The sequence below is a fragment of the Stylophora pistillata genome, chromosome 6 (genome assembly GCF_964205215.1).
Source record: "Stylophora pistillata chromosome 6, jaStyPist1.2, whole genome shotgun sequence".
NCBI classification, from domain to species: domain Eukaryota; kingdom Metazoa; phylum Cnidaria; class Anthozoa; order Scleractinia; family Pocilloporidae; genus Stylophora; species Stylophora pistillata.
In genome coordinates, this window is record NC_142524.1 from 30,385,144 (window position 1) to 30,412,215 (window position 27,072).

The following is a 27,072-nucleotide window of genomic DNA, read 5'->3' on the forward strand; positions in this document are numbered from 1 at the left end:
TATGTTTTTTGTGCCAAAGGACGTACACTCTCCTGCATTTAAATTTTATTTTACCTGGAAGGGATTAATCTCTTTTAGTGACCACCAATGGAAGTGCTTTAAGCGATGTTAATATTCCTTTCCGATGACAGTTTTTTCAAGAAGTGACCGAGGCAACAAAAGAGACCACATTCACATAATGCTTCTCATTCAGAAAATGATGGCTTAGTTGATTCCCCCGGCCATAGATTTAGTAAATGACCGTTTTAGTAAGAAGGCAAGAGCTAACAATACCACTCTTAAATGATAAATTTGATTAAAAAAGGATTGCTGGTCGATTGGAGTCGTCAATACCTTTTAAAATTCTATTGTGTGTTCAAAAAGATAGCTTTATACTTTTTCTCAAAGCAACCAGTGCCCAAAATACGGTCGCTTAGAATGTCCACAGAAGGGAGAATGTTTCACACAAGATGTTAACCTAACTAATATTGACTTATGAAAATAAATACAATCTTCAAAAAGAAGAAGTAGTGACGTTCAATTTGATTATCCAAATAAATGCATTTATATACTACGCATTTGCGTTCAAGGATTTAATGAAAAACATGTGCTTTACCCAAACATAAATCAGTAGAGAAATTAAGATACTTTTTCTTGTTATAACTGAACTTTTTCTCAATTGAAAGTAACACAGCTCGCAAGGTTTTTCAGGTTCCCATAGTCCTTTTTGTTTTCGGGATAGGATGTTATTTTCCTTTCATTCTTCAATAAACTCACTTAAGCTAAGACAGCATACGATTTAATTTTCTTTATTGTGCTTAGTGCAAAATAGTTCAAAGCTTAGATTGTCATTCTGGCGTTTTCCTTCGCATGAATGAAATTTTGGAGGGCATTCTTCGTCATGGATATCGAGGCAAATATATCGACGAGGCTCCTCCAGACAAACGCAAAACTTTCAAACCATCACATTACGGTGGTCTCATTGACTTTTTTTACTGAAAATTTGTTTCTGCCCCTTATGTTTGGAAAATTAACCTAAGGTACGGGGAAATGGACGAGAATTGTTTTGTAAAAATGTCCAAGAGCCTCACATCACCGAATAGATTTCTTATTAATGTTAGCATATACCATACAGGTGAATACTGCTTATCGCGGGCGCTGATTGGCTAGTTTGAAGGTGATTAGCAAGCACTATTCACCTCCGAAAGACCAAAGGATCCAAATCGCGCGTCCAGAGTTTAATTTACGACCATTTTTCGGTACGTCCATCTCCACCTCCGTGAATGATTTTATATCATAATCATCTGCTATAATGTGTAGCGCATATCAGTTTGGTTATCTCGACTTTAAGAGGCAACCATTACATCAAGTCACATCTAACAATTTGGAACTGTTTGATAGTCACCATGAGGAGAATATCGAAAAAAATTTATTACACGAAGAGAAATCCTGAATTAGCATTTTCATTTGAATTTACGGATCAAAGAAAGTACTGTAATCAAGCTTCATGTAAATGTTGGACGAAACTGTCGTGAAATCTGAATCGGCAAAACATAAACATAACTTATGGTTTATTAGGCTGGAGTCAAAATTTAGAAAAACACAAAAAGGCAAAATAAAAACCAAAATAACAAGGAACAAACAAATATACAATTGATGCCTACTCAGAATACCTCTTTCTCTAATATAATCAACTGTCGATAGAATTTTAGTATTACATGCTTAAGTCAATAACGTAAATTCATTCCTTGATCAGCACCAATTCTGTGAAATCCCTATAGAAAGTGACCAAAAAACAAGAATTGCGGCGTAGACCGAGACCGTTGCAGCCTTCAAAGGAGATAAAACTTGTGGAGGGCGACACACAGACATCATACTTATCAAAGTCAACTTCTGTAATGCCACAAATTTGTGCTGTTTTGCATTCCTCGTCGCACTGTTCACCACCAGCGCTCACAGAGTTGTACAAGTAATACTTTTCAAAGTTGGAGCTACCTCGAGTTTTGAACGTTTGAACTAGCGAATGAAGAGACTTTGGGCTTACATCTGGAGTACGGAAGGCTTCAGTGACTTTGTATTCTAGTACCCAGTCCGGTTCGGACATCATGTTGGCCAGTCTTAGGTTGGTAAAGTACTGCCAAACATCCTAATCGAGATAAAAACGAGACAACCAACGCCGAGGTAAGCTATTTCAGTAACATTTTAAGTTATCTCGTGCTAAAAATTTATCAAAACAGCGTCGACTGCTCAAATTAACCCATTGCAAGCTCCACTACATGATGAAAAAGGTACCGAATATATTGTAAAAAAAAATTGGAAAATAGAGTTACGAAAAAAGGTAGTGATTGGATCAGACAGAGCGGCATAGAAAGGAGACTTTGGTTAATTCTCGCTTGGGTGTCATAATGATCGATAAAAATCGTCTAAAGCCTACTTTAAGAGGGGGGGGGGGGTGACTGGGGGAAGGAGTTAATTCAGCCTTAGATCCCTCGTTCAAAATGAAGGAGGTAGGTAAACGTTGGATGGGAACTTGATTCTTCAAGGAACCACGTCACGGTGTGGTAACGTGCATCTTTTCAAAGTGTGTGGTAACGTGCTGTCTTTTCAAACGCTGATCAAAAAAGTATCTTCAGACTAGAGGACATCGCAAGGTGAAGACAGCTTGGACAAAAAAATGGAAAGAAGTAACCATAATGACGATGGACTAAAAAGAAATGAGGATAGATAACTCGAGGAGCAGTGTCTCACTGGAGGGTATCAAAAGGGATTCCAAACAAATTAAGCCTAAGTTTTTTTATGAAAAGCTTAAGCGTAATCTCTTCTTCCATAATTTTTTTACAGCCTTAGACCCTTTGTGGAAAGAAGGGCGTCAATTTTGCTACGCCAGGACATCCATTTGGTGTAGTCCACTCGACTTACAAGCCACTATTTACATAAAAGCTAATGCTCACAGGGCTCTGGTGTAGGTGATCACTATTTCCAAAAGGGTGCTTTGCTTATTACCTTAACGTTCATGGTGCTTCTGTCATACTTATACAGCCGAATGCCAGGATTATTGTAGCCAACAGTGGGTAGCACTGTCTTCCAAGGCGTTACTGCAGGGCACAAGAAAATGGAACTTGTAGGAATTCCTGGGGTGAAAACTTAGATTTTGCATTAAAGCGAAGTTAAAAAACAAGACAATAACAACAAAAAGCAGAAAAAAAAGTTTTTGAGTAAACAAATTATTAGTCGCAAAGAAAACTAGGGTGATTGCCAGGGTCCAATCTGCACTCCATTTTACATTATACATTGAATTTACAAACACAGATAAAAACACAAAAGTGGTTGGATAAACGCTCATTTCTTCTTGAAACAAGGTTACAAATACACAACATTACGAGCTAAAACATTAGAGCATTTCAAAAAATATTCTGAGAAGAGATATCAAACATTCAACATTGCGCAACAGAAAATACATTCAATGGCAGTCTCATATATTCGAAATTTATGTTTCCGAGACTTTCGCTTCATGGAAAACATTTTGCTTCCAAGCCATCAGTATAAGGCCAACAGCCAAGAACCTCAAAAGTTTTAAAACATGAGAAGCCATTTGTGCTTTACTCATTTGAAAATATCTCAAATTCTGGGTTGCACTGTTGTCCGCGTCGATCATCGACTGGCCATGCTTTACATTTTGTATAACTGATGTATCTACTAAGTTTTACGTATGATGCACGATCCTCGCAGTAGATAGCGCTATTTAAGCAATAGCGAAAATCAGACCTGAAAAAAATCAGGCCTGTACGGGACTCGAACCACTGACCTCTGCGATACTAGTGCAGCGCTCTACCAATTGAGCAAACAAGCCAACTGGGAGCAGGCCGTTAAGTTGATTCGTAATAAACCCGTGAAAGTGATAAATCAGATACAATGAAATATATGAAGTTCATATATTAAGTTTTACTGTCTAACCCATGTCAAGGTTTACAGCCGAGATTTATCAGATGTTACAAGTCATGTGCTGTTGTCAGTGTAGTCCATCGACTGGCCATGCTTTACATTTTGTACACTCTATCTACTACATTTTACTATCCGGCCCATGTCATGGTTTACAGCTGAGGTTTATCAGATATTTACAAGTTAAGTTTGCATTTATGTTAGAGCCAATATAATCTAAAAAACATGGTTTAACTAATCAAAAAAAATAAAGAAAGAAAGAAAGAAAAAACGAAAGAGACGCTGAAATCATTATATCCCTTCGTAAGAGCATGTTTAACGGATTGATCAAGTGTGTTCAGGAAATAATTTGAGGATCAAAATGACGAAATAATAATGTTAACCTTTTTGCATTCAAAGGTGGCCAAAAAAGTAATTTCTCGCCATAATATCGATGCATTTTCTAATAGAAAGGCGTTGGGAGGATCAACTAGCCTAGAATATTTTGTATGATGAGCAACAAATCTCAAACCTAAAACTATCAGAATTGCATGGTAGACATCGTTGGGAATTAATATCTCGTTAATTGGATGGAGAAGGTAAAGTACTTTTGGTAGTAGCGTGCGGCATCTTCGGATCTACCGAGACGATTCGAACCTAAAATGTCCAATTTAGCAATCGAATCAGCATCACTCATCATGATAGTTTTAAATCCTATAAAAACGCAATAGAATTAGTCCTAGAACATTTAAAAAGGCTGCGATGGCCAAATTGGACTGAGGTGATTTAGATATATTGTTTCGGCCTAAGTTTGTAGGTAAGCTTTAAGTTCTCAAACGTTTACTTCGTTTTCTTTGAAAGCGTCAAAAAAAGATGTCGGACATTGTACAAACTAAAGCTCTTCGTGTTTTTACGTCGGAATCGTGCCTGTTACTTACCGGATCTATTCAACAAATAAATAGGTTACCCTAAAACGTTGAGTTTTAAAATTCACAACAAGTAATAGTTTGGAGTATCGTGACTAAATCCCCTGTTTAAATATTTGATTGCTCTCATGGTGAGTTATTTCCCTGGTTAGATGTTTCTTGGATTGCACTTGACGAGACAACTCTCTCAGGACTGACAGAAGGAAAGATATCGAACATTCTCCTGTACTCTGCTCGATGTTGCTGTTCATGACGCCATAAATAATGGGGTTGATGACACTGCTGAGAAACCACAGGTAAGTGGCAAAGATAAAAACCTAAATAAAAGAGAAATATTTAATACAGTAGATATCACATTTTGTATTGGAGTGTGAATAATATTTGAAAACCACGAAGTTTATCTTAATTGAAACAAAGAAATTTGCTCAAAATGGAGAGAGATTTGATAAAAGAATAGTTGGCTGGGAAAGAAATCAAACAGCGACGGGGATCATTAAAGAAGGAGAAGAGAAGGAAGCATGGCAGATGACCAAATCGAAAGATTTTGGCTTAAGATGCCAATGACACACAAGCCATGACGCACGATAATCAAAGGTAAGATTTCCATGACTGGAATTTCCCCCAGATCTTAACCAAAACAGTGCTAAGTAAATAATGCTGTAAATTGTCGCTTAAAATGGTTTTCCTGGGTTTAAATTCCTCTAACTTTCTCCAAATTTAAGCAATTATCACGGATAAGGTGATTAAAAGAAAAGTGGTCTTCATTAAGAAAGGGAGGAAGAGGAAGGAAGAGCCGGAGAAAATTAACAGTGGGTGATGATCAGATCAACATGTCTAATGAAACAATTGATGTAGCGATTGTGGTGTATATGAGTTTCCATGTTCCATCTCCTTTTGGCAGTTGATTAAGTTATTTAACAATGAAGAAAATTAACAGACAGGTGTATTTTGAGGAAGTAAAATGTTCCTTAAGTGAGTGCATTTGTCGGTTTTTTTTTAAACTCGTATTAAAAGGTTGTTTGAAAAGAAAAAAACTCTATTCATTTTAACCAAAAGAGTCTGATCTAAGAACACGGCACGATTTTATAAAATTTCGCAATAAACTGCTAGCTTTTATTTTAAAAAAACCAATTCGAAAAAGATCGTAGGTCTAAATTCTATGTATGATTCGTAACTAGAGTGAAATACAAAAAGATAATTTTCTTATAATTTCTTTGTCAGTGACCAAGAGAGCATACTTTTTCGCATCGATCAACGAGACCCTAGACATGTCACTACCATCTAAAAAGTTTGGTTTTTTTTTAGATAAACCAAATAACTACAATAAAATTTTGCTCACCTGACGAGGTAAAAGAAGTGGGTTTAACTTGTCCATGGTGTCCATTACTTCTGACGTTATCCAGCAAATGGTGAAGGAAAACACGATAGCTGCCACTGCTTTAGCAACGGATATTTCGTGAGAATGGTTTCTTGTCTGGGTGTTGCGGTTTGCTTAATTAACGCTCAGTGCCACGGCCGCGTTGTGCTCTTCCACGGCGCGAAACACTTTCCAGTAACACACCAGGATAACGAAATATGAGATCACGAAGGAGCCATAGAGCCAAGCGTTGAATGAGTAAATAGCAGCTGGACTTATCATCCTCCTCCAGCAAAGCAAGTACTCTGGGCAGAAGAAGAAGTAATCTAGCGACGGAAGATTGGGGAGCCTGTTGATGATCAGCGCCACTATCCATATGGCGGCAATAAGAAGTGATGTGCGCTCCTTGATAAAGATTTTTACGTAAAGGTTCCGTCTCTTCACACAAAGGTACCGATTAAAAGCCGTCAAAGCCATGAGGTAGATGGATACTTGGGCTAAAACTGCCATTGTAAAAGCATGGAATCTGCACACCCCATCGCCGAAGCGTCTTCGGCTGTTGATGACGGCGTCAACTGTCAGTGGCATGACAGTCACAGCGGTTAACAGGTCTGCGCAAGCTAGGGCCATAATCAGCATCGTGGTAGGGGTATGAAGCTTTGGATTGCGATAGGCGATGAAGCACAGGATGGCATTACCAAGCAAGGTGGTGATGTTAATGGTTATTAAAACGGTGAACTCTATTTCAACAGTTGGTTGCTTCTGGTTTCAAGCTCGTCTTGTAAAATAGCCAATGCATCTGGCATCTCCGGGATCAATGTTGTTCATGACAGCCGATGCTTCAACGAGTTTTCAACGAAAATTGCGAGTTGCTGAAACACTTTCCGTGCATCGAAATGGAAAATTTAGTGTGTGGCCTTGGCTTTATACACATCCAATTAATGTTAAATGTGTAATGGAGAAGTGCAGTTTCGTATAAAAGAGATAAAAGACTGATTGACTATTATTCTTAACTTCCTTAACGCCGGCGTAACAGAGAGAAGATAAACGAGCGTTTTCGAAACAAACTAATCGAATCATTATGGAAACGGCTTATTAAGGAACCACTCAGCGATATCGAATCAGCTGTCAATCACCTGAATGTCGTAAGACTTATCTGATTGGATGGTGCTCATCATTTGATGGGTATGTCGGACAACGAGGCACCACGTTTGCTACTCCACAGCATAGTTAGTAGAGTTAGTAGTCCCCTCTATTATGTCTACAACAAGTTTTTCAGATGGAAATAAGGTTGTATCTTTGATCCAAATACTACGCCGTTTCTATTTCAATGTTGTTGCAATTCGTGCTGAAGCTTTGTCTTCGAGAAATGAGGAATATGAAAAAACCTTAATGTGCGTTTCTGGTCGAAGACATTTAAACAAATCATGTGTTGTGCAAACAAATGTAAACAAATGTTGTGCAACGAAATCTAAAATACCTTGCGGCAAGAGAGTGAGCAATTGTAGTATATTGATAAAAAAAAGTTTTTCCAAAGTTTCAGGTCGGTAGGGTGTTCCGCTGCATAATTATTCATCAAGATGTCTCACATAATTTGTAGAGCTCAGTATGAGGACGCCATGTTGGTGCCCACTCGAGGTGATTCATTTTCATACAGTGTGCGGGTTTCGTGGAATGCAACTTTACAAGGATCGCAAAACCAAACCGAAATCTGAATGTTTCATGCTGGACAGGAGCATCGAAATAGTCTACGGAAACTTGTGATCAAAACTAGATTCGGAGTAACTTGTGAACTCGACAAAACTGTACTCCACGAGAAATTAATAACGTTTCCTCCGCTGAAATCTTTGACTCGTGCATGTAAGTTGTTCTTGTAAAAGCAGCTTTACAAAATTGGCAGAGTCAAACGAGGTTCAGAATAAAAAAATAACGAAGTTTTTCACAAAGACAGACTTATATTAGAACTCATCGATCGAATACGGGACAATGTGAGTAGAACCTGTATTTAAGAAGAAAACGGAAATTGAAATACAACCTGACGAGTTCTTTGACTCATTTGCACACAATAGGGTATAGTAAATTGAAAACTGATTCCCAAAACCCAACAGAAGTTCAAGATAAATGTTTCATGCCAAAAATACAGTTAATAACTAGACGCAGGGAAGCTGGTGAATTTGGAAATGTTTTACTCCCCGAGAAGTCACTCTTCCCCATACATTTTCAGTAGTAAGAGGGTCATCATCTTGCCGGCCGGAAAAAAATTTAAAGTCAAGTTGGGTAATAAATTTGAGATCAAGTTGACAATCGAGTTAACTCATACGTCTTCTCCACTCCACCTGCTGGAACGACTTTATCACGCAGTGGATAAACTTGGCAAGAAAATCATCGTCTTGTTATCCGCCAGGAACGAAGTGGTGCAATGATTGCCGCAAAACTGGAGAAAGTATCCTTCATTAAAGACAGAGTCCCAGAACAATACAAAACACCAGCGAAAAGAGAGGTACATTTGTGGTATTGCTACACTTACCTTTGAGAATGTAAAAGTAAGATTGCTTGTTGTCTGTTACCTATTTCCTTGGTTGCACAGGTATTAACAACTATTACAAATATTACAGCATGAATCTCGTTAGTCCAAAGATAGAACCCGAGACAAGGCTTTCTCCAAAGACCAAACTTTTTAAGGTAACAGTGCTTTATTTAAACAACAACAAACATATGGAACATATGTGTGAACTGCGGTTATGAGACGTATATGAGAACGATCCTTCGCAGTAAAGCACTATTTGAGCAATAGTGAAAATCAGACCTGAAAAAAATTTCAGGCCTGTACGGGACTCGAACCACTGACCTCTGCGATACTAGTGCAGCGCTCTACCAATTGAGCTAACAAGCCAACTGGGAGCAGGCCATCAAATTAATTTGATGGCCTGCCAGTTGGCTTGTTAGCTCAATTGGTAGAGCGCTGCACTAGTATCGCAGAGGTCAGTGGTTCGAGTCCCGTACAGGCCTGAAATTTTTTTCAGGTCTGATTTTCACTATTGCTCAAATAGTGCTTTACTGCGAAGGATCGTTCTCATATAAGTGCTTTATTTGTTGTTTTATTATTGTTATTATTATTAATATTATTATTGTAATAACAGAGAAATTATAGTCATTATAGAATTTTTTCGTATAAAGTCAATTGCGTATCTTTTTTTTTTTCTCTTCTCAAATTAAAGGGAAGTGGCATTTGAAATCACACCTGCAGACCCACTCTAGATTCTCTTCCTTTTGATTTTTGGTCTTATATTCTCTTATTTCCTACATTATTGCAATTTGGAAACTAATCATGCCAAGTCATCATCATTCTCATTTTAAAAATTCCAACTTTTCCAAGATATGCAGCATTTCTACATCCCAGTAATGAGACTGTGATTCAATGAAGGAGGTAAAAGAGAATCTGGCTAAGAATTCTGCATCTCTTGTAAGGCTTTCAGCAATCTTAGGAAGTTCTGAAAGGAACATGAAAATGCTTTTTTTGAGAATGGACAGTGCATTTGGGTTCTACATTATCATAGAGACTCACTATGGAAACATTGTGATGGATGACAGTGGTAATGTGAGGCTGGATAATGGTGTGTGGGACAGGAGATTTTCTGCACTATTTATTTATTTATTTATTTATTTATTTAACTTCGCCGACAGGCAGGGACACCGCGACAGTTTGCGTCAATTACCGCGGGCCCAGTAAACCCACCCATCCCACCCCAGGGGAGGACATCCACCACACAGTAATCTCGTGCGTGGGAAATTAACGTCTCCTACCCCTAGCCCTGCAGGACACGAGACCTCCATTTATTTGTCCCTACTGAGAAGACTAGAATATCTAACCATTTATTTGATGTTATAGAATGGTAGCATACTCTTCTCAATTATTTTAAGACCTTGAGTGTTGGTCCGGCCGGGGCTCGAGCCCTCGACCTTCCGCAAAACAGTCCAGCACTCTATCGATTGAGCTAACCGGGAGGCGGTTAAAAGAGCTGGATTGTTTTCAGCGTGAATGTTGCTGATGGAAGGTCAATATATGGAACACTTCTATTCATTTTTTTAACAAGCATTAGCTGCATTTACATCCAAGGGAATAAGTGCCTTATGAATTATCCTCAATAGCACAATTGACATCTCTCATATCTTCCTCTCCAGGAAAATAATTTGAAAAACTAATACTACAGTTTCAGTCGGCCCTCTATGAGTATTATGAAGAGGACCAAGGTCCCCCTTGTACAGCCCCAAGCTGACGAGAAACTTCATCGCCCAGCATACTGATGTCCAACATCCTCCTCAATTCTGTCATCAAATTACAGACATGACTTCAAAGAGCAAAGAACAGTAGCTCTACTCCACATCATTGCCTATTTTTCAGGTAAAGTGTCCCTTCATAGATCCTTTTAAGCTGTAGATTTTGTTGTCCCATTTTGGACCACACGATGTTACCCTGGTCAGTCACTGCTTTCAAATTCTCAATTATTTGCATTTGTTTGGAAAGGTTAAATAGGAAAAATAATGAGTTATTGAATTCTTGAATTAGTAGGTACAGTTAATGATACAAATTTTGCACTTCAATTGTTTGGAATATTAGTGTAGAAAAGTTGTCAGAATCTCAGACACACAAAGTGTCTTTAATATAGGCAGGTCACAATAAACCTCTGAATTTCGCAAAGGCATAAAGTAAAAGACAAAACTGTGTAAAAGACATAGAGTACGTCTGCTCCTGCACGTCTTAGAGGAGGTACTTCCATTAGTCTTTTTCCAGTATAGTGCAGTATCATTCAAATCTACAAAGCTTGAGGATTATGAGTCCCTTATACTTCGATTTCTTATACTATTCAGCATCTGGAACCTTTATCACTATGACCGATGTACACTTTCAATGTTGAGTGATCTGTGTCACCAAATTAAGAAACTACTTCCTTGACTACTACAACTTTAAAACGAAATGGCTGTCACTATCAACCGAGAAAAAGGTTGAAATTTGGCACTCACTACTTTGGTTTCACATAACTGATTACTACAAGGCAGAAAAGATCCGAGAAACAACTATTAGCATTGCTTCTTCGACGACCGCAACATCGTTCGAAAGTCCATCATGTTGTTTATAGAACCTTACGCATGCGCAGTATTTGACCCCTGTAATGGGTGAACATCCCTTTCACTGCAGCTTGTCTCTCGCGTGATCATCGCGTGAGCTCGCACAATCACGGCGTGATGCGCAGCTCGAGTGCGCAGTGGCAATAACAGGCACTGTCCTCAGATTCATTGATATCATTTCAGTTGGTCCAGTTTTATAATTACTAGCCCAAATAGTATAGTGAGTCCTCTTAGAGTTTCGTATAGCTGATTAAGGCGTTTTTCACTTTGCGTACATCAAGTTCAACATTTTTCCTGAAATGATTACGTAGCCGCATAGCCTCCCGGATTTCTTCTAATTCTGTTTTACGCGCCAGCCAAGATATTGTGAAACACCTTTCCATCGATCTGTTCCCGTTTAAGAGCATGTCTCATCTTTTAAATCCTCTCTCCTTTAGATGTTAGGCTGCCTTTCCTGGAGGAAATGCCCTGAATAACCTAACAAAAAAAACCTACTGAGCTGAAGACCTTCAATCGAGAGTGGAAGGGTTGGATCTACTAATTCAGGTGGAAATTAAGAGATAAATGGGTAATTTCGTCACTCCTCTTAAAAGTAGTATAGTTTTAATTACCTTTCAAAGTGTATCACATAACGAGAGGTGTCGAATTTTTTTTCGGCGCGAAGCTGTGCTTGTTTAGGGTACTCAATGTCAACTACCTTGATAGCGTTTTTCTTCTTAGTTACGATCTAATTTACAACATTTATTCAAGCTGATTTGTCTATCTATTGTTCTAAGAACTCGATCCTTTAGCGTCATTTTTTAGCATTCCCACGTGCATATAAATGGTGTTCTTAGTGTCCTTTCTCTATTCGTCTTTAGTAGTTCGGTAAATTTGTAACATTTGAAACCTTTGACGAAAGTGGGACCGATATGTAAGTTCTTTTATTTTGCTAAGCGTTAGTTTTATTTAATCTGATTAAACAAAGGTATTCAAAGGACCTTCTTTTATAGTACAGTAAGTCTATGGAACAGTTTAGATAATACCCTCAAACTCTGTAATTCTTCGCGTGATTTAAGCGTAAACCTAGAGCCAAATTACTTGCTGCTTTCCTTTCTCATCGCTCTTAGTTGTAACTTTAGCGAACATTTATCAACATTTTAGCTTCCTTAATTTTGCTATTATACTTTTTAGTACAACTGTAATTTAGTAATTTGTAGATCATTGTCACCGAAAAACCCTCTTTAGGGAGTGTCAATAAAGTTTGTATTGTATTGTATTGTATTGTATTCGAAAATCTATTATACCGTGTACCTTTTTAAAAGGAAATCTTCCATCGCATTTAGGCAGGAAGTAAGAATTCAGTTACAAATTGTACAAAAGCAAAATATGAAACATAGGAAACAATTAAAAGGGTCAAAACTGACGAGAGTGCAGTAATGTGTACACCCTTAAGTCACTCTAAGACATTACTTGTCTTATTTATTTCGTGAACTTTTCATCAGGTCAGGAGTTATCTCCGGAAAGAACGTAAACGGTGATTTTTAAGAATATCTAACAACGAGCATTCGATACTTATCCGATTAAAACAAACGCATGCGAATATGAGATCTTCTAAAAAAGAAAAACAAAATTCAAAATGAATTTTTCTTTCTTGATGATCTTCCTTGTAACCTATTCTCTTCCCTGTTACTCGATTAGCGGCGCGCCGTTTTCCTTGATCTTCTCTCTTGTGATGTTTTCACCTCTGAAGGCAAGTGTCCATTCAAGCGCCGTCCCAGACCTGCTTGAATATACTTTGTCACCCCATTTGATGCGTTGTCCTGTATAAATCAAATTAATTAACATATAAACTTTCATTTTCAATAGATCGTCTTTGGGGGTTCTGAAAGGGTGTTAAGGAGTAAAATACCAAAAGGAAAGTACACTGATTTAAGTTGAGCATAGTCACTTGGTTCTCTCTCGCATTATTCAAATCCCTCAACCTAGCTAACTTGGTAATAAAGCGCAGTGACAGTGACTTTCTCACCCGAGATTCCTCAAAGCAATCTGCTGGTTCGAAAGCCTAGTTTCTACCGCTCAAACGTTTACCCTGAAATTGTCTGACCGCTTACAGTGGTTGCTCACGTAAAGATTATTGATAAACGTATTTCCGTTCGTTTATAACACAGAGTTGTTGTAACTGATTCTTAGCCTAACCGAGTTAGTGATAACCATTCTCCATATCTTACAATTATTCTCCTTTTACAATTATTTTGGTAATAAGTTCGTCGTCATCGATACCCGCTATCCGTTTTTTTGTCCCTTTAAACAATCTCTAAATTGTAAGCAATTCTCGCCAGAACATGTGAAAAGAGTGTTAAAAGGATGAGGGTTACATCAGCGTCTTATCACTGATCTCACCTCAGTCCATTCCATATCCACTGTGCCATCCACACCCTCATCTGCTCGCTGTTCCAAGGAGTATTCCTTACCCTCTGTTTCATCTTCTTCCAATTCTAAAGGAAAATAAATCCCGAGTTATCCTTTCATGCCGCTAATAGCCGCGATGGAGAGGGTCTCAATGGTCTAAATAATGGATTCTTTAAAAAAATCATTGTAGAATGAGTTTTTTAAAGAACAGCGGAATCTTGATCATTTTTCTATTTAAGTTACTAGATGAGGTGTGACATGATTATAATGCTATATTTTATCTTTTAAATAGTTTAATAGTTTCTATAGTATCTGTATTTCTAATTTTTTATCTTGTTTTTTTATAGCTTAGTATACTTCTTTAAAATTTTATTATTATTTTTTTAATATTCAGAGGGCCACAAGTTTAGTTCCGACTGTTTCGTGCTAACCCTCATGAAACAAAGTCTTTACTTACTTAGTTACTTATTTACCAGCTGTTAGCAGTAAAACGGCTCAAAACATTGACTGCTAGACTTAACAATGGACATATATTAACCCTAAAGAGAGAGGGAAGCCTTACTTAGGTTATTAATTAATGATTATATTAAAGGGTCAGGTACCACACACACACACACACACACACACACACACACACACACACACACACACACACACACACACACACACACACACACACACACACAGACACACACACACACTACACAAAACACAAAATGAAAAAAAAAAACACATTTATGCTTCTCGCTCGCTTGCCAATAACCGAGTGTTGTACAATGTTTGCCCTGCACCAAAGCTTAACTAAAAGAGGCTGGAAATCACATGTTCGGATGTTTAAGTATCTGTCATTGGAAGTCCCGGATGTAACCCATCCGGGATAATGATAAAACGTAGCGTAGGCTGCATAAAATAATTTATTCCCTTTGGTAATAAATGTCATTTAAAAAGCAATAATAAAAAGAAAAAAGAAAAAAAAGCTAAAAGAAAAATAAAGACAACGAAAGAAAGCTAAGTATGCCAGTATAAAACTGAGGAAAGCCAGAAAGAATATAATTTTGATAAATCTGCGATTAATATTTGAGCAAAAAGAATTGACTTACACTTTTTCTTAAAACGTTTTAAGGAGAACCTTTATGTCATCATTTATATCATTCAAAACTTTAGCACCCTAGAACCTTATGTTGAAAATTCCATAACAGTAAACAGACGGCAAATACCGTGTTTCTTAGAAAATAGAAGGTGTTTCAGTTTTTTAAGTATACTGGGATTTTGTTCCAGAGATTAGTAATGGCAATAGGACTGAGTGGAGTCAAATTTAGTAAGTCACGTAAAAGTGTAGAGGCTTGAATATATAGATGTGGAATTTTTCAAAAGCGTGAAAAGTAAAAGATTTTGTTATGACCTCAAATTTAAAGGAAAGGGAAACAATATAAAGAACAATATAAGCATAGTTAGGATTGAAAATAAGGTTAGAATTAAATGTAATTTGTATAAGGTATGTATTGTTAATTAGAAACTTTAGCAAAAACAATTCTGGTCGATCGCAATGCATGTTAAAAAGATGATTAGATGGTATTAGTAGCATACCTTCTTTTTTGAAATACGCTCTCAGAGCAAAAATATCTTCCTCCAAACCTACACAGAACACAGCAAGATGAAAAGAATATATGGTAAACCTGGATAATTAGATTCGGTGTACCAAAATTAAGTTACCAAAGATGAAAATTGTTTAGTGCATACCACACAAGTTGAGTAAATGGAAGACAAACGATCACTTCTTTTCTGAAGGTTAGCTATTTTGAAATGCAGTGAGGGAATTTGCTCTGTAACCTCAGTTCAGTTTTCTTGTGTATCGGTAGAACTTCTGGATTTCTTTTTTTATCTTTTATTCATACTTATATTTATCTAGGGGCATCCAATTCAGTAGGGCTAGTTTAAATGGAGCACGCAGTGAAGTCCTGAAACAACACAACATAGGCACCGAAACATTAAACTAGACAATTAATTAAGTTTTAAAGGCAACATGTGCCGCAGGAGTTATTGTTTAAGATGATGCTTTTGTTTGACTTTTAATCCGCTAAGCGTCTCTACTTGTCTAATGTTTCATGGAAGGGTGTTATAGGTCTCAGCAGCATTTTTTTCTGAGGCTTCCTTGCTATTAAGGAGTTTTTTTACGCTTAGCATTTTTTGCAAAGGGAGAGTGCTTTAAATAACTTCTTCTGGTGTTGTAGCCAGGAAAAAGTGTGCGTGCCTAAATTCTGAAAGTAAGTACCAAGGCGCTATTCCGTGAAACATTTATGGACTACAAAGCACTTGAGATAGTTTCTGCGTGCTTGTAGGCTGGGCCAGGGAAGTCTTGATTTTAACTCCTCAGCCTCGATAGACCGACCTTCAACGACGCCTGCCGCACATCTATTTAGCTTATGTAGGTAAGCTTCGCTCCCAGTCCCACAACTGTTCCAGACAAGCGAAAAGTAATCGCAATTCTTAGAAATGCTATTTCTTAGTTGCCTGGTCACTCGTTCATCAGTTAGAGTTTCTTTCTCATTTTACTCTATAGAACTGAATCTAAACTGATGTGCACTGATGTGCCTTTCAATTCAATACAATATTAAAACTATGCTGAGTCGACATTTATGACCGTCAAGAAAGGGGAGGAAAACTTTAAATTATGGTTTTTCCTCAAGAACCGTCTACTGGTGAGCTAAAAACGTTGGCCACTACCAGTTCCTGCTATTGACCCAGGGCGATCAGCCGCAGCTTCACGGTTCGCAGAGGGAGCAGAAACAAAGCAAGAATAACAGTCAGGCAAGGAATTTCAAAGGTGCATATGTTCTCTCTTTAGTTCACCTCATGTTCGTCTTATTCTCGATCACACGGCTTGAATCAAACCGGCCGTTGAGGTGTCAAGCATATATATTTTCTGCGCCGTGTGTCGGCTTATTCTAGTGTTTGTTGGTGTGTCAAGCGTTGGTTACTTGGCACAAGCTGTGTGTTAAATGTTTGCTTTTGTGTCAAACATTGATTGCTTTACAGACACTGTGTGCAGTCATGAGTTAGAAGGTTTGCCTGTGTGTCAAGCGATGATTGGCAAACACCGCGTGTCTGGATTAGTTGAAAAGTGTTTCCCTTGCAATTCAGAGTCAAACTATTTAGTGTGTGTTATATGTCAGCTTTTATTTATCATTGGCTTCGCTGCCAAGTTTATTCACAAGAGGGATGGTCCAGCCTTAGTAAGAGTTTGAGTTTGCTTGGCTCTCGTGTCGAGAGAAAAATCATGGGTAGCCGTCTTTCGACATTTTGTCAACATTTGTATGTCGGCAAGAAATGTTTTATTGGCAAAAGCCAATATTCAGAGGAACAGATTTAAAACTCCCTGGGTTTAAGGTACGAATATAAGACCTGAATGCAGGGAAAGCATTCATTATCAATTTAAACATTTGAGCTAAGGTTACGCATTGGATGTAACATTTAACGATCGGCACAGATTTCGCGATCAGTATCAATACCTGGGCACAGACCCGTCGTGTAAGACACCATTTTTAAAACCTTTTTAATGCCTTTGAATGTACGAATCCCTGAAAGAAACGTTTTATTCCACGCGGGAATAATGGACAATTGTTTAGTGTGATCGGTTTCTTATCGACAACGATATTCGTCATCACAGTGGTTAAAATTTCATGGACCTACAAGGCGCAACCTCAGAGTACAGACCACCCTAAACCACTGCCGATTTCTTATGTATATGTATGGTTACTTTTTTGCCTTCATCATCAGGACTCACCTGATATGTATTCTTCAAGACTCTCGTCCAATTTCTTTGACTGTAGATCCCTTAGATCTCTGCACCATTTCCGAAGTGTTTCCTTTACTGCCTTCTTTATACGGAAGTCTTCACGAGGACCTGGTTTACGTCGGGGTAACTCTTTGTCTTCGCGCCAGTGCCAGTGACTTACAACTTTCAGTTCAGCCTGAAAGTTAAACTCCTCTGGGGTAGCGGGGTAATTGTCCTTCATGTATTCCACAATGGCTTGTAGCAGGGGGTTAAAATCAATTAAAGACATTCCTCCATGGCACTGTGGAACTTCAACTTTTTTCCATGGAAGAGATTCTAGCTCCTTTATGTGCTGTGGATCCTATGAGTGGGACAGGTAGTTAACAAAATATAATAAAAGAATAACAAAAGAATAAAGAAAACGACGTCAGAAGATAAAGAAAATGGAATTTAGCTGGTTCAGCATTAGGAATGGCCATATTTGTCAAATAGGAAAAATGGAAACCGGCCATGGTTATGGCGCCCCAGAAAGCCGACTCAAAAATATCAGGGACATCAACATATTCAATGGAAGGTAATTTTAAAACAACAGAAACATTTTAAGTACCTCGGTGTAGTGGCAGTTGAATCGCTGTCATGGAACTATTATGTGTTTTATGTTGCTTCTTAGGGTTATCCCAAACTTAAAAATTAAAATAGGATTTTACCTCTCCATAGCCCTACCATTTTTGTGCCGGCAGATTATCGGATTTACAAGGTAACGATTTTATTGATCTCAGGCCACAGTTGCTGCTTACTCTGCTGTAAGAGGAGCTCTGATCTTTTTTTTTTAAAGAGGTAGCACAAAAAATCTAGGAGAATAATCTTAAGAACTTGTCCTGCACACAAATCTTGATAAAGAAGCTTTGCGATTTGTTTATAGAATTGAGCACAACCAGAACTTTCCCAGGTAACTGCAAGGATATTCTATTTTAAGATGTGAACTGAGTAAAGAAATTGAACGACTCTCCCAAAACATAACACTTACGACACCCTGTGAACTTTTTATTAAGATTTTTATTTCAAAATTAATTAAACGAAAAATTGATTGACTAAAATTTTTTTGAGCTTCTTTCGAAGGAAAACTAAATTTTCGCCTTTTTAGAATTTACTCACAATTTGAGAGAGCTGGGAAAGTTGAACTGGAGAATATTGCAAAGTCTATGAAAAGATAACAGTAGTAAACAACGCGACAAGATGTTGCCCGTGTTACTTTAAACAATCAAACTTTAAATCACTATTCTCCCGTCTAGCTGCTTGAACTAGAGATACATATAACTTACTCCTGACAGTTAAGGATAACATACATTTACCTCTGACTTGACAAGGCAAACACCTTTAAACTGTGGATGATCTTCCACTTGCAATTGTATATGGAGCTTTGAGGGATCCATGACGGCTCCCCAGAGGTAAACATTAGCATTACCTCCTTTTTTGCCTCCTTTGGTCCATTTTTTCCCGTTTTTCTCTTGATGAAGAGGAAAGTACAACCTTGGATCTTTTATGAGCCAAACTAAAAATGAAACATTATTTTAATTTTTATTTTAACCATCTGGTTGATCGATATAGAAGATTGCTGAATATCCTGACACATGTCTCCTGTCGCTGAGTTACAATCCAGAACAATTTAATGGTTAATCTTCTATTCTAAATTTAATTCCACAAATACCTTCACTCTTCTCTCTCAGGTATAGCGCTGGACTTTCGTTTGTTCCAGCCATGTAAACAGAAGTGTTCCATGATGTCATCGTAATATGATAGAACCCTGGCTGCAGCTTAAAAATGGGGCTCTGTCTTAGCTGTCAATTGAAAATTTTTGTTATTATAATTTTATTATTCTCATCTCGTTTTGGTGTCATCATGAGCAAGCTCCGTTTGTAGCGATTGTCTACATGGCTTTGGTAGTGTAATAGTAGGCCCGTGTTTCTTGGTTTCACATATACCTTGGTTTCAATCCGAGGTGCACTAGAAAGCCATGTAGACAATCGCTACAAACGGAGCTTGCTGAAAACTATGCTGGATCGCGCACACCGATTATCTTCCTCCTGGGCCCATTTCTCTAATGAGTGTGATCGCCTAAAGAAAGTTTTCGCACCGCTTAAATACCCGGAACGCCTGGTAAATTCTACCATTAACACCTTCTTACAATCAAGAATTGTTGGTACGCAGCCCACACAGACGCCCAAACAACCAATATCCATTGTTCGTGTGGTCATACCTTTCAAAGATCAAGAATCAGCAAATTATGTTAAGAAAGAGCTCAAGAATCTTAGCATGAAGGTACAGACAACTGTCCAGCCAGTATTTGTTAGCCGCAAAGTTGGCCAAGATCTTAAAGTACGAGAAATCAAGCCACAGATTGTAAACCAACAACGCGTCGTTTATCAATTTCAATGTGACCTGTGTGATGCGGGTTATGTGGGCTATACACGCGGACACTTACACACACGCGTGGATGGACATAAACGAAAAGCATCTTCAATATTTAAACACTACCACGAACGGCACAGCGAAGTCCCGAAAGACCTACTGAAACGTTTTAGCATTCTGAAAAAGTGTAGTAACAAGTTCGATTGTTTGGTGAACGAAATGCTTTTCATCAGAGACTTAAAACCCACTCTGAACGTGCAAAGCGATTCAATTCGCGCAAAAGTATTTGTTTAATTAGCTCGTAACATATTTATGCTAATTTAGTGTTACACCTTGCCACAAACTTTATTTTTATTTCTCCTTGACAATGGCGTCATGATGACACCGAAACGTCGGTTTTTCTCGTTAGTTTTTGCTAGTCTTTGCATTTCTAAATCTTTATTGATAATCATCTCGTTTTATTTTCATAATAACTCTTTCATCATTGGCTGTTTTTAGATGCTTCGAAAAAGCCCAAATATTTTAAGAGGAATCCGTTTTAGTGTTCTTTGTCGGTTAAAATATTATTTATCAACTCTAATTTCTATAGCGACTGCCATACTCTCCCCCCAACCCCCCCCCCCTCCCCCTCACACACACACATTTGGATTTTTAACGCTTGGAATGTAGTCGGTGAGCGCGTTAGAAAACTTTTCCGCGCCACCTTGAGCACTCGCCAATGTTCTAAGCGTCAGAGCCTTAGAAAAGGGGGGAAATTAAGCAGATGACGAGGTTACGTTTAAAAGGAAATTTGTCGATAACAACCGAGAAAATCATGCAAAGTTGGAAATGACAATCTTATATCCTCACTATGCTGATACGTAGGTAAAGAACAACAACTCGATTGAAATGTTTGACTCCTAAAGACCTTCATCCGCTATTCCCAAATCCCCACTTACCAAAGTGTTGAACAAGAAGATAGTCCGCGACGATACCTGACGAAATAATGTTATGGATAATCGGCCAGACTTAGCCAGCTATACGTAACAACAGAGTCGTGACCAATTAAAATTTTGTCAGTAAGGGGTCATTAATAATTCAGTGTTTCTTAACATCTCCCAATTACCTTCCTCCCGACCACTGGAGCAAATTTACCTCAGCCGACAAAATCTAAAACTTTACGATACATCTTCTCTCATTTGAATCGTGGTTATGGCATTAAAACCGTTCTTGGATTCCGAACCGGAATGTTCTTGCAAAAAAGAAAACAAAAAACATATAAAAAATTAACGTCTCTCTTATTCTATCTAATTTAGTGATCGTTGGTGATCTTTGTTTGTTAAAGTTATCTTTAGTAATCTTATTGAAGTTCATCATTTATGTTCCTGAGGATGACGCGAGTAAAGGAATGTGTCCATTCCGGACGTTCATGGTTCGAAGCCACATGTTGAGATCAAAGGAAATGTTATTGGATTCTGAGAGAAGCTGACCCAAATTAGATTTAATAAATAATATTTTGACCGACAAACAGCATCAAAAAATGTATTTTTCAGGCTCCCTCTCTTCATTTTCTTTAATTGCAGGTTACCCGGTCTGGATCATGTATTCACCTTTCAAGGTTTGTCGCAGCGTTATCTGGCGACAACTGCATACTTTCATGATTCAGTTGTTAATTCTGAGTACGGTGTTTTCTTGGAAACCCGAATACCCTGATAATTATAAGAAAAACCTCCCACATCTTTCATTGAGCAAGAATGATATTTCTTGATGAGAACTTCAATTAATTATGTTCAATATACCCCTAATTGAAAAGGTTATGATTCACATTATTTGTATAGGTAAACAATCACATTTATGAAAAATTAATAACGTAGACCAATCGCCAATCGAACTCTTTTGAAGTTGATAAACTAAAACACGAAAAAGGAATCATCAGTCCCCTTTGAGATCATGGCACGAATGGAGATTGTGGAAGGTAGAGATGCTGGCTCGAGATTTGCATTAAACTATAGCCAACACACAACTACAGAATTGTTTAGGTATGCGTATGAGCGGAGACTCTTCGAAAATAAATTAAGGTTTTGGTTTGAAAGCGATTATTGGGACTTCTACCAGGAAAATATGAATGAGACAGAAGGAACTAGAAGGAGAGAGTTCAAGTTTGATTTTGTCATTGAGGAACAAAGCAGATTGATTATTCCTGGGTTATCATCAGGTAAATGAATTTCACGAAAAAATAGATCATAACTTGCAAGAAAAGAAAATATTATTTTGTGAGCGGTTTTGGAACTTTTCTGGTTTTATTCATTCATTTTTTATGTACTCACGTCTCATCACCTAACTGTTTTAGCGTTAAATTTGTTAGAGACAGAATTTACTTCGGATCAATCTTTCAGAAGGCTAATTAATGGTAGTCACCGTTACCGTTTTGATAAGTCGCATTTTGCCTTGTAGACATGTGTGTGCCAATGCCTTACTTTAAGGAGGTTCGTATCATGAATTTTTCATTGTCACGATTTTCTTCTTAGCTGTATATGAATGAAAATCTGTGTTAATCGCGAACGTTTTCTTATATAAGGTTTTTCTTGTCATCACCTGGAGGTTCGTAAATGGCTGTCAGAATTGAATTCATCGACACCGAACACTGGGGTACGGGCTAAACTTGATGAGTTCACAATAGAGCGGTATAAATTTTATCTTGATCTGCGGTTCAAATGAAATTGAGAGAAATTGATCGTTGCAGGAAATCTGAAATTTAAGAAATTGCAGAAAAAAGCGGCCTTAAAAATTTTAGTCTTCTACGGAATTCGAATAAGTGCCTCCCAGATACTTAATGGGCACTATCAACAATTATTTGGAAGGAAGGCGAATTTTTAGCAGGATCTTCGTCACCGAAAAGGAATCTGATAAAAAAAGTAATGAGTAAAACTTTTAGTTAATTTCATACTTTTATATCCTGAGCTGTTTTTTTTCGAATGTTCTCATATCCAGTTTCTCAGTAGAGTGTTTTGAATTGGCGGATGGATAAATCAGGAATATTACACTTCTCCGCTCCTATGCTTCCAGCAATCTTATGACACCAGAAAGAACGGTGTTAAGAGTTAATTATGAAATCATTACTTCAACTATCTTACTCATAGGTATCAGCACATTTAAAACCGTAGAAGCCCTTAGAGCTGCCCTTAGTAAAGTTAGAGACAGTCGCATATGGCTATTGGAAATAAGTACGCCGATACCAGAAGAATTTGAATTGATAAATGATCGCGGCCATCACGTCAAAATCCGGCCTAACAAAAGTGTTCAAGTTACTGTGGAGAACTTTCAAGAGGTATTTATAATGGTTGTTGTTTTGGTTGTCAGGAAAACGGCTGCTCTATTTTTATGACCATTTTAGGCCAATTTTCGCACCCCCTTTTTCGTTCGTTTCTACTGAGTTTAGGCTATAGTCACTTCCACGAGGATTATTTATGATTCATGTCACCGTGAAGTGCATAGACTCCTAGGGTCGCCTAACGCTCTTTTTTCTTCTTAGATGCTATGTTGTCTCAACTGGGTTAAATTCCTTTGAGTGGCAAACGCTTAATTACAGAAGATAACTGTCAACGCTTGGATCAAGGAAATTAACGCACAACAACCCAGAGAAGCGGTAGACATTGCAAACGAACAAGGCAGTCTTCAGTTGTTTATTAGCAATTTCTACCACTATGTAACGATTCACCATTGTATATGGCTGTATTAAAGAATATTTCCTCTCTCCTATGATGCAGTGGAGTGACGAAAACTCGAGAGACCTGTTATTAATTTCTCACGGTAATTTTTGACAGTTTAACTCCAAGCCTTTCAATCACGAAATAAACTTTTATCAACCCTTACCAGAATCTTGCCTAATTTAATGATTTAAAATTTAAATGGTCTAAGAACTGTGACGATAACTGGAATAAATGAATAAGACGTAAAAAAGAGACGCAAAGCAACTTCGCTGAAAATCTACCAGGCCAAAAGTTAATGAATTAACTGTTTTTTTTTTATCCCTTATTACGACCGACATCTACTTAGAATCCTGTCTTTGCTCTTACAAGGCATATAGAAATATCTTCTTTAGGCTATCCTTGCCTCGCCGCTAAAGTGCGCTGAATGTATCGAAGGAAACTAAATCTAACAACAACAAACATATGAAACATATGTGTGAACTGCGGTTATGAGACGTATAGGAGCACGATCCTTCGCAGTAAAGCACTATTTGAGCAATAGTGAAAATCAGACCTGAAAAAAATTTCAGGCCTGTACGGGATTCGAACCACTGACCTCTGCGATACTAGTGCAGCGCTCTACCAATTGAGCTAACAAGCCAACTGGGAGCAGGCCATCAAATTAATTTGATGGCCTGCTCCCAGTTGGCTTGTTAGCTCAATTGGTAGAGCGCTGCACTAGTATCGCAGAGGTCAGTGGTTCGAATCCCGTACAGGCCTGAAATTTTTTTCAGGTCTGATTTTCACTATTGCTCAAATAGTGCTTTACTGCGAAGGATCGTGCTCATATACGAAACTAAATCTATAGCAGTTAGATAATACTGATAGGAATTTCATATTGCAAAATTTAATTTCCGTGTAAATTACGAAAAAAATTCCATCCTCTCCTCTTTTGATACGAAAACAGATACGTTCCCTCTACGCACAGAGGAGAATCACCCAAATTACCATTTCAAGAAAATTATTTTTGACCATCTATCCGCCATGTTTCACATCGGCAAAGGGTGGATCAAGATAGGGTCAATGATGAAAAGTGGTAAAAGTCAACTTAAAACCCGTCTGCCTTGACATATAAGTTACTCAGAATTCAATGCATTTCGGGAGATGAGAAGATGACCAATCAAAATGAATTATTTTCGTTGTTAGTCTAAATCAGTCCTCACTTAGGAACAAAAACGAGTCGAACTGCGCATGTCACATGCGGAATGGAATTTGTGTGAGGAGAGTGTTGTCGACTCTGATGAGATCGAAATAGGAAAATACTCCAAAGTCATTGATGAAAATAAGGTGTTCATTAGGGGAAACAAAGAAATCAGCTACCTTAAAAAAAAAACAGTACAAATGTTCAAGAAGAAAAGAGCGCGACATAACTCCTTAAAGGTACAAATAACATCTTTTTGATTAAAAACTAAATTATAAGAGAAAAGATTTTTGAAACTCCACTCTCGCAAAGCAAAGTAACGCTTTAAAATGATATAACACTCATTCAACGACAAAATGTTTTTGCTACTTGCGCGCCATGCTATCGCGGTTTGGCATTTCTTGGTCATCAGTACACGAGTTCTTCGGAAGTAGAAATCACAGAGCTGGCAACAAAATGGAACGTTCTCTTGTACTTCACTTGGAAGTTGTTGTTCATGGTGCCATAAATGATGGGGTTGATGGCGCAGGAAAGTGAAAAAGATGAAAACCTGAGATACAAAAAGGGGATTTGATGAAAGATCCAAGGTCTGATTGCTAAATCTCCCCTCTGTTACTGTTAGTTTATTTCCATGTAAAGTAGTCGAGAGAATCTGATGTTTCATCAAAGTAACACCCACGAGCTCTCAGGTGCGGTTATATCAATATGTTTCATGAGGATTACAGGAGGTAAGAATTTAAAAAGGCAAAGATAGATAGCCTCAACATTTTGGCGAAGGATGAAAAATTCTTGGAAAAAATTTCTGAGAGTATGGGATTTGAGTCATAAAAGTGTAACATTCAGCATTCACGTGATTGCTTTCATTATATAAATTCATTAAATCTGAATATTGGTAAATATCGCATTTAATTACATCCACTTTGAAATCCCTGGTGACTCTCGCAATCAGACTGGCTCTCATCAGTGAGATTTATTCACGAATCACACCATTTTATGCTCTATATTTTCCCCCACCCTTATTTTTCAGGGAAGTAGAGATTCCCAACAAAAGAGGGGAACAAGATTCCAAATGAGGTAACACCTATGTTTTGTACAAAGAGATCATAATAGAGGAAGGTAAAAGACGCCTTATTCTGCGGAGAGAGGCGATTTTTGCATTGAGCCTTGATATATCTGCATTGAGATTAAAATTCAGAGTCATAGGAGAGACGCTAGACGAGTATTGGGTAGTGTCATCCGCGTATAGACGTAGTGAGGACGTAGCAATACGGTAATTAACATCATTAATGAAAATGTTAAAAGTAAAAGTTCTAACAAGCTACCCTGCGGAAGCCCGCAGCGCACAGGCAGCCAGTTCGAGTAGGACCCATTGCATCTAACACGTTGGAAGCTGTCAGACAGATAAGACTGTATAAGCTCCAGAGCCCCCTGGCGCACTCCATATGATTTAAGCTTGGCGAGTAGCAAATTGTAGCAAACTGAATCGAATGCTTTGGAAAGGTCAATAGCCAATACCCCTATGCTTTCTTTCTTGCCCAATGCCGCACGCCAGTCATCAGAGAGCTTCACGAGTGCAGTGTAGCACGAATGACCACGCAAAAAGCCAGACATATTGTCCGAGAATAACGGGGGCAAATGCATGGTAAAGTTGGTTGAACTTAGCGCGTTCGAAAAGTTTAGGTATTGTGGAGAGAACGCTGACTGGGCGATAATTCGATTTTATCGTTACTTCGTCCTTTTTTAAATTGGCGAGACATTACTAAGCTTCCACTGACGTGGCCATTGGCGACAGTAAAAACAGTAGTTGAAGAGTTTGGTCAAGGGTGCGGCAATGCCTACTGCAGCAATCCTTAGAATTTTAGGGGAAAGCCCACCAGGGCCAGTGGATTTCTTGGCATCCAATCTAACCAGTATATCAGCCTCATACGACTGCGAAACATGCTCAAATGAGAATGCAAGACCGTCATGTTTGCCTCTAATCAACGCAACACTGGAGTGACTTTCAAACTCATGTATGGTGCATTCAGTGACTGAATCTGCTGTGATAGGAGTACTAAAGTATTCATTGAATACCATTGCTGGATCTGAAATTAGTTTACCATCGTCGACTAGTGAGATAGAGTAAGTATCATAGCATGCTTTATACCCTGGCAGCAGCGGTTTAATTTTTTTTTTCCAAAAACCGCTAACCGCCCCTTGTGAAGTATCAGAAGCTGCTTATGTGCAGAAGTCCCTGACACCTTTTCTTTTCATCGCAGACACTTTATTCCTTTGTAGTCTGTAAAGGTCCCAATTGGCGTCAGTGGGCGCGCGCCTGAATC

At 38.1% G+C, this 27,072-nt stretch overlaps 4 protein-coding genes and 1 pseudogene across 7 annotated transcripts; 2 read left to right on the forward strand and 3 right to left on the reverse strand.

Moving 5' to 3' along the window:
- Positions 1-1,386: 1,386 nt before the first annotated feature.
- LOC148729353 (cyclic GMP-AMP phosphodiesterase SMPDL3A-like) lies at positions 1,387-4,630 on the reverse strand. The gene is made up of 2 exons (XM_088724666.1): positions 2,983-4,630; positions 1,387-2,125 (listed from the first exon to the last, which is right to left on the reverse strand). Exons 1-2 carry the CDS (start codon positions 2,992-2,994, stop codon positions 1,721-1,723), a joined length of 417 nt encoding a protein of 138 aa, XP_088580792.1. The 5' UTR covers positions 2,995-4,630; the 3' UTR covers positions 1,387-1,720.
- Positions 4,631-4,919: 289 nt separating this feature from the next.
- Positions 4,920-7,212, reverse strand: LOC111339245 (melanopsin-like; annotated as a pseudogene).
- Positions 7,213-11,890: 4,678 nt separating this feature from the next.
- On the reverse strand, positions 11,891-20,882 carry LOC111339242 (uncharacterized). The gene is made up of 7 exons (XM_022945858.2): positions 20,821-20,882; positions 19,182-19,311; positions 18,826-19,025; positions 17,483-17,834; positions 15,286-15,333; positions 13,690-13,784; positions 11,891-13,109 (listed from the first exon to the last, which is right to left on the reverse strand). Exons 2-7 carry the CDS (start codon positions 19,258-19,260, stop codon positions 12,984-12,986), a joined length of 900 nt encoding a protein of 299 aa, XP_022801593.2. The 5' UTR covers positions 19,261-19,311; positions 20,821-20,882; the 3' UTR covers positions 11,891-12,983.
- On the forward strand, positions 19,502-20,349 carry LOC148729354 (uncharacterized). Its single transcript, XM_088725676.1, has one exon. It carries the CDS (start codon positions 19,526-19,528, stop codon positions 20,174-20,176), a length of 651 nt encoding a protein of 216 aa, XP_088581802.1. The 5' UTR covers positions 19,502-19,525; the 3' UTR covers positions 20,177-20,349.
- Positions 20,883-21,760: 878 nt separating the features above from the next.
- Positions 21,761-23,615, forward strand: LOC111339259 (uncharacterized). 4 transcript variants are annotated; one of them, XM_088726051.1, is made up of 5 exons: positions 21,820-21,900; positions 22,316-22,347; positions 22,440-22,510; positions 23,002-23,189; positions 23,394-23,615. In XM_088726051.1, exons 3-5 carry the CDS (start codon positions 22,471-22,473, stop codon positions 23,427-23,429), a joined length of 264 nt encoding a protein of 87 aa, XP_088582177.1. In that variant the 5' UTR covers positions 21,820-21,900; positions 22,316-22,347; positions 22,440-22,470; the 3' UTR covers positions 23,430-23,615. The 4 variants fall into 4 exon arrangements, with proteins under 4 accessions (XP_088582175.1, XP_022801612.1, XP_088582177.1 ...); XM_088726050.1 differs by lacking the exon at positions 21,820-21,900 and adding an exon at positions 21,936-22,076; XM_088726049.1 differs by lacking the exons at positions 22,440-22,510; positions 23,394-23,615 and having other exon boundaries at positions 21,761-22,076; positions 23,002-23,137.
- The last annotated feature ends 3,457 nt before the right edge of the window (positions 23,616-27,072 follow it).